Raw genomic sequence first — 12689 nt, forward strand, 5'->3', positions numbered from 1 at the left:
TTGTTTTCTCTGAGTCTCTGTCTCTAATTTAAAGACAATACCTACTCCCTGTGGTTGCATGAGGCTGACATGAAATAATGCACAGAAATTTCCTAACATAATATCCCGTACACATCAATAAACTGTAGTCATTATTACTATTGAATTTCAGTGTTCCCAGGACCCAGGACTTCTACTCATTTCCTAAGGAAATACGTCAGAATGATGGGAAATAGTTACAGAACAATGCTTACATAGCATCATTTATAATAGAGAAAAAATTAATTAATTTACATAGCCAACAATAGAAAGTATGGGTAAGTAAATTACAATATATCCATATGACAAAGCAGTGTTTCAAACTCCAGACTGCAATCATTAGTAGGTGGTAAAATTAATTTAGAGATTAATAACATGAGCATTTAAAAAATTAATAGAAGAGATATGGAAATAATTACTTTCTGGTGTGTGTATGTGTGTGTGTGTGTGTGTGTGTGTACTAGGTTGCCATTTAAAATACAATTATTGTGATTTGGGGTCCAAAATGTTCAAAAGCCACTGTGATAGTATTATTAGATTAAACCATATGAAATTATTATTCTTGACAAATACAACAAAAATTATCAGCAATTTCATATGGTTCCATCTAATATGTAGCTATTTAAATGATGTCACAATGAATTTTCAGTGATGTGGGAAAACCCTTGTAATTTTAAGTGAGGCATACAGAATTATATACACACCATATGACCATATCTGCTGAGGGGTGCATCAAAAAATGGAAATGTTCATTTTGAATAGGTGATAGGATGATGTGGTGATCACAATTTTCTTCAGAACAGTTTTCTGTAATTTGTTACACAAATCAGGCATTATATTTATGTATACATTTGTTATATATTTATATTTATTATTTTTGGTTAAAAATTTGTTAATGGCCTTTAATGAGGCCATACCAAAGAACTTTCTTCTAACTTAATTGAATGTGTCTATCATCACCTTTGAAAATATTAAATTACCTAAATACACAATATTGTATATCAAACAAGGTAAGTGTATTATCCCTTCTGTGAGATAAAGTCAGACCACAAATCTTGGAAAATTTACTTGTTATTTTTTAGACATATTGATACCTTTTATTAGTTCCAAACAAACACAAACTTTATGTAATACTTGAAATTTTGTTCCTTTAAATATTTTAAAAAGTAGCTCAACTACTGTGGAAATTTAACCCCAATCAAGAGAGGTTATACTATAGAAAATAAATAACCTTTAAAATTTTCATGAAAATATAAAAGCAAGCATAAAATAGGAAATATACCAAAGACATGTATGATTTTCTGTACTGGATCTGTCACTGACTAGTTAACATTTTAAACCTGTCGTACATCATTTAATGTTGTTTTCCCAACTATAAACAGGACTGTTTGTTGCAAATACCCCCACATGCATGATTATAAGCCATGATGCTCTTTGGTCACCAGGCAGGAGGGGCAGGATGTTGGTTTGCAACCTCAGTAGTTACTCTGGTGAAATTCCAAACTGGCCCCCTGTACTCAGAGAATAAGGAGAGACTGAGGAAAGAGGCAGGCCACCCTAGAATGGTAGGTGGCAGGTGTGATAAGCAAGGAACTTACCTATGAGGCCTGTCTTGGGCAAACACAAGACAAGTAAATCTCTGTACTGCCCACCAGAATCTCAACAATTTTTATGGAGACCTTAATTGGATTCAGTCACATATACAGTCCAGATGGTCTCAATAAGATCTTACTTCTCAAGGCTGCATACTTGAAGTGGTTCCTTGTCCAGAAATGGTGGACAGACCATCTATCACAAGGACAGGGGAGGGGTGAGAGCCTCGGATTGCCCAGGCCAGCTCGTGGGTCAACTGGTGTTTGCATCCTTTGATGACCTCCTCCAACAGAGGAAGACTAGTGTCCCTGTCATCGTAAAAAATTAATGTACTAAGCAAAAATTGGATAGATACCTAAAAGCTTACTACTGAACAAGACTGGGATATTATGAAGTCAAATCTTTATGCCCTTCTTCCTTCTTTTGCTTTGATCCTAAAAGAATGGAAAACAGAATTCAGTATCAATCATTTTCGTGCATTAGGGAACAGATGCAACCGTTTTTCACAGATAAAAGGTAATTATGCAAAGTACTCTGAGAGTTGTTTTTTTTTTTAAGCCTTGTGACTCCTGCTCGGCAGATTTCAATTACCATTCAGAAAAGCATGGAGCAAAAACCACATTAAGACTCATTGAGTTTCTCATTTTCCTTTTCCACAAATAAGGAATCATTCCTGTTTGAAATGACTGTTTATTGATATTCTCTTGCAAGATAGTAGAAAAGTGCTCAAGGTCCACGGCCATCTTTTAATGTAAGTAGTTTGGGGATACACAGTACTTAAAAAGAAGATATAAATCAGGTGTCAGCCTGTGAATCAGGATATTTTTGTTGACAAATAATAGAAAATCACACACTAGCAAAAACAATATGATGACTTTTGGGGCTCAAAGAAACAAAGAATCCAGAGATAGGGCTGGCTACAACTGAGGGTGCGCTCTCTTGTCATCACAAGAAGATGCCAACAGCTCCTTGACTCCAGGCTTGTTCATGTCGAGCAGATGTGGACTGGGTTCATTTGCATGCCACCCACAGATCCCACTGCCTTGACCAAAGGGCTCATCTGTGCCTTCTGACTCTGCCCAGGTCATAGCTCCATCACTAGAGCCAGAGGTGGAGAGTACTAATGCGGAATTGGATGGAGCACCAAATGGAAATTAGGGGCTTACCAGGAACACAAACAACGGAAGTCCACATGTGACTTTAAAAGTGCTTTCACTGTTGCTCTGGTCTGCTCTGTTTGGTGATAGGGCCAATGCCACCGATTTCTGTAGGCCAGTGGTTCTCAAAGTGTGGTTCCTGGACCAGCAGGATCAGCACCCCTTGGAGTTTGTTAGGAATATATATTCTTGGGGCGCTTGGGTGGCTTAGTCAGTTAAGCGTCCGACTTCCGCTCAGGTCATGATCTCACGGATCGTGGGTTAGAGCCCCGCGTCTGACTCTGTGCTGACAGCCTGGAGCCTGAAGCCTGCTTCAGATTCTGTGTCTCCCTCTCTCTCTCTCTCTGCCCCTCGCCTGCTAGCACTCTTTCTCTGTCTCTCAAAAATGAATATAAACATTTTAAAAAAAAATTTTAAAGAAATATATATTCTTGCACCCCAATAAATCAGAAAAACAGAGGGTGGGGCCCAGCAATCTGTGTTTTAGCAAGCCCTCCAGGTGATTCTGTAGCAAACTAAATTTTAAGAACAATGCTCTAAGCATGTTTTCCACGACCTTGTATCCAGCCCTCTTTTCAACTAACGGCATATAACTATTACTTTGTGATTTGAAACAACAGGTAAGATTTGTATTGACAACCATCAACCTCATCTGGCCTTTTAAACCTGTCCAGCAATCTCTCTCTGATAAGCCTACCTTCTCATGCTTGGCAGTGACTATTTTGTACCTTCCCAAAAGCCAAATCTTATAGCTTGCAAGTTGTGTATTTCACATTACCTCTTAACCATAGTGTGTTGTATATTACAGGTCTATATAAATTACAACTTTCCAGGAGATAGCAAGGAAGTGTCCTGAGTGAGGTCCACCTTCTTGTAGCTTGCACGAGTCACCTTATTGTCTAGTAGCATGGCTGCCTCCTCCTTTCCTCAAACAGCTGATCTGAGGAAATCCAACCCTTTCTGCCATGTCATTCAATCCCAAGCAGATGACATCCACTAAAGCTGTCATGTGGGGACTCACTACCCATCTTCCTGCTCTTATCAGCTGCTGGCATCCACAGCCTGTTCTCCTTCTTCCATGTCAACTGAAGAAATGTACCTCCTCCCTCCAGAGCTCGGACCCTCTACCTGCACTTGGATCTCTCCCCTCTTCTCAGAAGGATCAGTCCATTTCTCATGCTCCCCCCTCTCCCTCACACACATCTTTAGGAATTTTCTCTTCATAAATACTTCCCTCCAGTAATCAAAATGCTCACCTTCAAAAATCTGTCCTGTGATCCCATATTCCTGTTCATTTATACTAGCCCTTGTCCCTCTATTGTCACGGCCACCCAAGAGTTGTGAGTTTTCTACACACAATCTCCATCATTGTTTGCTTCCTCTATTCCAACAGAAAGTTCTCCCATTGGTCATTAGTGACCTCCATGCTGCTGATCCAGTGAACACTTTTCATTGCCAGCAGCATCTTAGTATCATGATTAACCATCCTTTCCAAGGAAAATGCATTCTTCACTTAACCTCTCATACTTCTTCAGCAGTTTCATTTAGCTCCCTTTCCAGATCCCTTGACAGCTTCTCTTCTCTCTGCCTGCTGAATATTGCAATTCTTTGTGGCTTTCTCCTGAGTTCTCTTTTATTTTCTCACTTTAAATTTGTACCCTGAATAAAGATGTGAAATAGAGTACAGTATGCTGGTTCACACAGCATCAATTGTTGAAGACACTACATATACATATACATATACATATGTATACATATACATATATGTATATATATATATACATATGCTACACCAGTGATACACTGTACTGTAGATTTGTAGTGAGTTTTGAAATTGAAGTTTGAGCTCTGTAACTTTATCCTTTTCCACATTGTTTTGGCTACCTGGGGCCCTTTGCAATTCCATAGGAAGTTGAAGATCAACTTTTCCAGGTTTGCAAGAAAGTCAATGGTTATTCTTGATAATTTTTTTTTAATAAAATGGGAATTGTCTACCTCCTTGGCATGACTAAGCCAGTAACATGCTTAAAGGAGAAAACACTAGAAATAGTCTTATGAAATTGAGTAACAAAATAAGGATGGCTATTACTGTTGTTATATAATATTATTCCAGATATATTGTTCAATACAGTTAGAAAAAAGGAGGTAATTAAAAATGTAAAAATTAGAAAGAAGAGGTAAAGTTAATTCCATTTGCCGCTAATATGATTGTACCCATGAAAAACCCAGGAGAATCAATTGAAAAACTATCATATACAATAGAAACACTAAGTTGGTTGGCAGCATAAACAATTATTATACAGAAATCAATAGCTGTCATATGTACAAACAAATCTAATTTAGAATATGTACTAGAATCAAATACCTCACTTATAACAGCAACAGAAGGATTAAAATACCTAGAAATAACTATGACTAAGAAATATGACAGAACAATTTGGAAAAAACAAAAAGGCCTAAAACATATCAGAGTTTAGTGTGCTAGATAATGGTCCATGAAAAATGTCTACACCCTAATTCCTGGAACTTGTAAATATGTTACCTTACATGGTGGAAGGAGCTTTGCAGATGTGATGAAGGCTCTTGAGATGGGGAAATCATCCTGGATTATCTAAGTGGGTCTAATATAATCACAAGGGCCCTTCTAAGAGGGAATAGGAAGATCAGGGTAAGAAAGGAAAGGTATGACAAAAGGAGCAGAGACTGGACTGATGTGCTCTGAAGATGGAGGAAGGGGCCACAAGCCAAGCAATGCAGGTGGCTTCTAGATGCTAAAAAAGGCCAGGGAACAAACTGTGCTCCCAAGATGTGCTCCGCCATATTGGTTCCAGGCCAGTGAAACCCATTTCAGACTCCTGATCTCCAGAACTGCAAGATAATAAACATGTATTATTTTGAGTCGCTGGAGTTGTGGTAATCTGTTATAGCAATAGCAGAACACTGACAATGTTTAGTGACAAAACTGACCCAGACAAGAGAAAGGTCTTTCATAGTCTTAATTAGGAAGTCCCATCAACATGCAGCTCTATGTCAATTCTGCCAAAGCTTATCTGTAAATATACCTCAAACCCTACAAATGCCCCAACAGGTTATTCAAAAGATCTTGTGGAATATTAAGACAAACAAAAAATAAAGAAAACAGCTGAAAAAGAAGACTGATTAGGAGAAAATTGCCCTAACAGCTGTTAAAATTACTAAAATGCTTTCATAATTGAACTGATGTAGTAGAGGTGTATATATAAACAAGTTTACTAATAAAATAAAATAGTAATTTCAGAAATACAAACAAATCATGAAAGATTTAAGGATATGATAACCCTTGCATCTCATATCAGTGGGTAACAAATAATAAGTGTGAAAACAGATGACTACCTAAAAATATTGGATACATTCCAAGTGGAATAAGGGTTTAAATGTAAACAAGTAAATTTTAGAAGTACTTAGAAAAATGCATGGGAGTATCTTTTTATAACTTCAAATGGGGAAGGCCTTTCAATATGACATAAAGCAAAGACCTAAAAGAGTGACAGATTCTAGAATATACAAATAAAAAGTTTCCTGCTTTGCAAAATTCAAAATGAGAAAAATAAAAAGAAATAGCAAACCTGGGAAACAATACTTGAAGACACATCCCAGATAAGGGATAATTTCAGTAATATGTGAAGCAAGAATTTCTATAAATCAAGACATTTGAAAAAAAAATGTTCAAATTTATTTATAATAGGATACAAATGTAAGTAATCTGATAAATAGTTTTCTGTAAAATTGAAAGCCATCAAAGTTCGATGCCATATAGTGTTGGCAAACTATAATATTCTTATACATAAAAAATATTCTTATTCATAGAGTTTGAGAGGGTAATTTGAGTGCAATTTGGAAGTAACTCTAAAATTTACAAATGTTTAAATCCTTTAAACAAAAATTCCACATCTAAGCATTTATTCTACAGATATATTTGTTCAAGTATGAATTATGTATACATGAGGTCACTCTTTGTAACATTGTTTTTAATAAAACTGGAAATCTTTAAATACTCAATGGGAGACTAGTAAACTATGTTACATTCATACATACTATGAATGTGAAAAAGACTGGAATTATTTCTAAGATTGTTAGGTGGAAAAAAAAAGTACAGAATATCCTGTCAGCCTATTTGTGTAAAGGGAGGTGGAATATATATAAACAAATATGCCGCACAAAACTCCTTGGAAGTAAACTCAAGAAGCTACTAATGCCACCTGCTTATGGAGAAAGAAAAAGGGTGGCTGGGTCCAGGAATGGGAGAAAGATTTTTTTTTTATCAAACATCTTACATATTTTTAAGTTTTGAACTATGTGAATATTACCTACATTTAAAAGTAAAGAAATTAAAATTATCATTAAGAAACTGAGACAAGAAAACAGCTATAAAATGATGGAATATGGAAATGCAGAGAAAAAAAGGAAATTCACCCAGAAAGCCACTTCTGCATGTCCCTTCCGCACTTTTGTCCCTACCTAACAATGGATTATCAAATCTGTGTGAGCTCAGAATTAGCACATTGCAATGTTAGCTTTGCTTCACATGACAGCAAATATATAGGGAGTTGATCAAGTCAACATGGTTCATCTGCAATGCAGTCACACTAGCCTCACCATGATATTGGTTAAGGGCTCCAACTGGTTGACAAACACAACCAATGCCCTTACTAGACACTGTTCTAAATAGCTTAACTCTCATAATCCTCACCAAAACTTTAGGAAGTGGATACTCCATCCTCCATATATAAAAATTGATGCAAAAGGATATTAAATTGTCAGAGGACGCAAAGCTCTCAAGTGACATAACTGGAATTTGAGTTCAGGTCATCTGGCTTCCAGCTCCATGCTCTAACCCACTGCCCACATGTGTGTTATAACTTGATTTCTAAGGAAGTTGGCCCATATCTTTAAGACAGACCATGTTTCTTGTGAACAGATCTTTGTCATGTGAAATGTGCTATGTATGTGCTCGTGCCTGTATTTAATAAGATACAGTGTTACTAGATTTTTTGCAGAAGAATTGTGTGCAATTGTGGTAAAAAAAAAAAAAAAAATACAACCTGGGGCACCTGGGTGGCTCAGTCAGGTAAGCCTCCGACTTTGGCTCAGGTCATGATCTCATAGTTTGGGAGTTTGAGCCCCGTGTCAGGCTCTGTGCTGACATCTCAGAGGCTGCCTGGACCCTGCTTTGGATTCTGTCTTCCTCTCTCTCTTCCCCTCCCCTGCTCATACTCTGTCTCTCTCTCTCTCAAAAATAAATAAACATTAAAAAAATTAAAAAAAAAAACAATACAACTTAGAGCATGCATCCTGTCATTTGGGTGTCTGCCCTCATACAATTTTCAGTTCCACAGTTGATTTAAGTCACAGCTTCCAATTCAAAGATGAGAATGTTAAAGGTATGGAGTATGGAGTGGCTTATGCCCACAAAGAACTCTGAGAAACAGACGTCCAAGAACACATTACCTTACTAACTAATTGTTCAAAATCGAGGGTTATAACCCTTGCTTCCATCATTTAAGAGACACTTGTCTCACCCTTTGTGTTGTATTTTTTTTTTTTTTTAGAAATGTCATATCAAATTATACTTTTCTTTCTAGGATTTCATCAAGGGTCTTTCCATTTTGCTCCGGGGGACAGTACAAGAAAAACTCAACTGGGCATTTAATTTGTATGACATAAATAAAGATGGCTACATCACTAAAGAGGTAAGGGATGCCTCACCAACACCACTCTCCGCTTTTTTTTAACGTCAAAATGTTAAACAATTGAATTTATTAATTTGAAAATAGCTTTTTCAGGAAATCTAAAATATTTTATGTGGTGGTGGTGAAATATTCTAGTAAAAAACGGGCAATGAAAAGGATTAGTTTTTGGTGCATCTTCAAGATGGAAACAAAACACCTAAGAATTATACCCCGGTTTCCTAATGACATTCAAATAAATACTGTAAATCGGATAAAGACTGTGGTTGGAATCAGATAGGAAGAAAATACATTCAAGCCAGGCTAGAATATTTGACCTGTGACCTTCCCCCTCCAATATAATATGGTCCATATGGAGACAATTTTAAAATTACACAGGCTGTGCAATGACCTGTATCGTGCAGAACAGGACCTGGTGCATTAAGGGGCCCCTAAACTTCCAGGCAGCCTATCCAAGAAAGAAGGCCCACAGACCAGATTAAGGTGCTCATATCAAATAGTTTGTTAAAGCAATTAAAACACAGTGAGAAGCAAGGGGAAAGGAATGAGGTAAATTAACAAATTTAGGATGGGGTCCAAATGGGGTTGAAGTACCAACTGAATCCTGGAAGGGGCGCTCAATATCCATACATCCTTTCTCACTGCCTCACTTTCCTCCCCTCCGTTGAGTTTTTTTTTTTTTTTTTTTTTTTTTTTAATTTTTTTTTTTTCAACGTTTATTTATTTTTGGGACAGAGAGAGACAGAGCATGAACGGGGGAGGGGCAGAGAGAGAGGGAGACACAGAATCGGAAACAGGCTCCAGGCTCCGAGCCATCCGCCCAGAGCCCGACGCGGGGCTCGAACTCACGGACCGCGAGATCGTGACCTGGCTGAAGTCGGACGCTTAACCGACTGCGCCACCCAGGCGCCCCTCCCCTCCGTTGAGTTTTGAGCATGAAGCCTCTTAAACAAAAGGTACCCTGGGCCAATGACCTGACTTTGCTCAACTAGAGACATAGGGACAAGTACACCTGATCACAGGTACAGTGTGACCATTGGCCTGTTCAAAGGCCAAAGGTTTTGTGTTTTTTGAGCAGAATACACATGGGACCAGAATGGAAGTAAGACCTCATGAATGTTAAGTATTTATGTATATCGAGCATATCTTGAATAGTTAGTGCCTCTTATATCTTGTGTACAGTAATCAAGTAAGGTTGGTACTCAGATGCCTCAGGAATATTTGCTACCTCTTGGCCCTTCAATCCCTTTCTATCTCTATGTTTAACATATACATGCTAGTCTTATATTTCACACAATTCATGAATTCTGAAGTCAGACAAACTTCTTGCTACTTATCTAAACTCAAAACATCTTAAAATGTTTATGATTTATAAACTATAAACTCCTTTATCATTAATAATAGAATTGGATACTCTCATCTGTATCATCAGCTTAATCTAGTCTAGACTTTTATTTGGGAATTTCATTATGAAGGCAATAAATGTGAAACAATAAATCTGAATGAGTAATTAGATATTATTCTTACTAATACTGACAATGGAAAGTCAAAAACTAGATTTTGTTTGAATTAAAAAATTAATGAAATTTCAAAGGATTTCTCAGTCATGATATCTTGACTAACCTACATGTGTAATTTCTTCACTTCAAGCCACAGTAGGAAAAAAAACAATGAAAATCCTCATAAGCTTTGAGACTTACCAGCTAGTTTTAGTATAATTCCATGATAATGGAGTTCATTCTCAATAAATCAACATGTAAGATATATAACAAATCAATAAAACAAAAAACAGTCTATGTGAAGTGTATAGAAATCCAAATCTCAAACCAGAACATTCCTGGGGTGCCTGGGTGGTACAGTCAGTTAAGCGTCTGACTCCTGATTTCAGCTCAGGTCATGATCTCCCAGTCCTGAGATCAAGCCCTGCCTCTGACTCCATGTTGGGGTGGAGCCTGCTTAAGATTCTCTCTCCTTTTGCTTCTCCCTCACTCTCTTTCTCAAAAAAAAAAAAAAAAAAAAAAAAGTTTTAAGAAAAAACAAAAACCGAAAACAACCAGAATATTCATTTCCTGATCATCTCAGATATGTGGGAATTTACTTCATTTTGAAACCGATATCAAAATTAGTTCTGACATTCTGATCCTGCAGCTTTTAAGGCACAAAACTGTTGTGTTTTCCTCTGGGACAACCAAAACTTAACGAATAATAAAAAAATTTTTGAAATTGAGTAGGAATAATGTCACACTGGTTTCTTCATATAATGCATGCAGTGTCATGTGAGTGCCTTTTACTTTTCAGGAAATGCTTGATATAATGAAAGCAATATATGATATGATGGGTAAATGCACATATCCTGTTCTCAAGGAAGATGCTCCCAGACAACACGTCGAAACATTTTTCCAGGTAGGAATGCAAGTAGAAATCAGAGAGGGGGCAAAAAAGAGTAAATTTCTTAAAGCTTGCAAAGTGTCACGATGATTCAAAAGAATGCAAAGGAAAAAAAAAAAAACTTTTACTGAAAGGGACAAAATAATAGACCATGAAGTATCATACTAATTTAATAATTTTGGATTTGAATGCATTATAATACTGATAACTACACTTATTGAACAGTCACTATATCCTGGAAAGAACACTAAGGAATTGCCATGTTTCACATGTTTGTTTCTGGGTTTGTTTTCAATTATTCTCACAAGAATCCTTAAAGTTATAAATCCTCATTAGCCTCAATTTACAGATGAAAAAACCAAGGCTCTGAAAGTGTCCGCAAACTGCCTGAACTCTGTCAGAGCTAGAGTGCCAGATTTTATGTAGGGCAGCAATTCTAGATCTCCACCACATTCTTTTGAAAAGGGAACAGCTTCACAGCAGTTGGTCATATGATTCTTATCATTAAGAATGAAGCAGATCCTCCCCATAAAACAGGTGGGTGGATTTTTCACTCGCTTCAAGTGTCAGGGTAACAAGGGATAAGTCGGAATAAAGTTTCTTGTTCTTTTCTTCCAAACAGAAAATGGACAAAAACAAAGATGGAGTCGTTACCATAGATGAGTTCATTGAAAGTTGCCAAAAAGTAAGTTCATAGTAGTAAAGAAACTATCCCTTTTGCTTTCATAACAGCCAGACTAAGTCAAGTCAGCTAGCCACCATGAACTGAGCACAATATAAACTTTACCTAAGCTTACCATTCGTATGCAGCTAAGAGAAGCTACCACTCTAAAAACAATTGTCAATTTAATTATAATTCATTAATTAACATTTATAGAGTGCCTACCCTTAGGAGAGCCACACAGAAAGCCCTAAAGATAGAACTATTACAAGTATACTGCATTTTCATTCCTTAAATCCTTTAGAGTATTCATTACTGAGGGTAAAACATATGTGAGCTTTGAATTGCTCTTTGCCTAAACTTAGCATATAACATATTGTCTCCGTAGATGTGTAATTCCAGTACAGCCAAGTGTACTTCACAGGCCGAGTTTGCATCCGATTTCTGAGAGAAATGCGTTGCTTTAACGTAGGCGCACCCAAAATGGCTCTTCGGTTGTGCCAGTAATGGTCTTCAGTCATAAAAAACAAAGCACAGAAAATTCAGAGGAGAAATCCAAGTGGTTCTCCATTGTCTGATGGGAGATTAGTTTTAGCTTACCTAAAGTTCTTTGACTTGATGCATGGGTAGAGCCACAATTAAGAATGAGTATTTTTAAATAAATACATAGAGGATGAGGTTTGTTGATACTTTAGCTTTTCTCTTCATTTTCAAGTTGACACACTTCTCCTTTGTTGGCGCCTGCTCGTTTCTCAACTCACATTTCGATGTGGCGGCCTTTGCAAGGATCAATTTGGTGGTATCAGTCTGCTGATGCAGTTACTTACTTGGCTGATGCAATTACTAGCAGGGGAAGTCGGCACAAGTTCAGCTATTTATCATTACTGTAAACAGCTCACTGAGTGCCATTCATATACAATCTCCAAGTGCCCCTATAATGCCAAAATCTGTGCTCTTCAGTTTCTAGGGAATATGCTAAATTGCACACAGCCACTGTCCAAAGGTTGCTCTCAATAGTCCCTTCTCTGGCACTGAGAGACCATTCACTTTTTTTTTTTTTTTTAATGTTTATGAGAGAGAGAGACAGCAAGCACGTGAACAGGAAGAGGGGCAGAGAGAGAGAGGGAGAGAGAGAATCAGGCTCTA

General features: G+C 37.2%; 1 protein-coding gene across 5 annotated transcripts in view; it reads left to right on the top strand.

The window, feature by feature from the left end:
• The window catches only part of KCNIP4 (potassium voltage-gated channel interacting protein 4), a 1162373-nt gene that overhangs the window by 1147536 nt on the left and 2148 nt on the right, over positions 1–12689 (top strand). For all 5 annotated transcript variants that reach the window (XM_043553534.1, XM_043553504.1, XM_043553525.1 and 2 more), the window contains 3 exons: positions 8390–8497; positions 10793–10897; positions 11505–11567. In XM_043553534.1, the coding sequence (XP_043409469.1) occupies positions 8390–8497; positions 10793–10897; positions 11505–11567 (276 nt within the window). The remainder of the gene's footprint in view (positions 1–8389; positions 8498–10792; positions 10898–11504; positions 11568–12689) is intronic.

This window comes from Prionailurus bengalensis, chromosome B1 (assembly GCF_016509475.1).
Source record: "Prionailurus bengalensis isolate Pbe53 chromosome B1, Fcat_Pben_1.1_paternal_pri, whole genome shotgun sequence".
NCBI classification, from domain to species: Eukaryota; Metazoa; Chordata; class Mammalia; order Carnivora; family Felidae; genus Prionailurus; species Prionailurus bengalensis.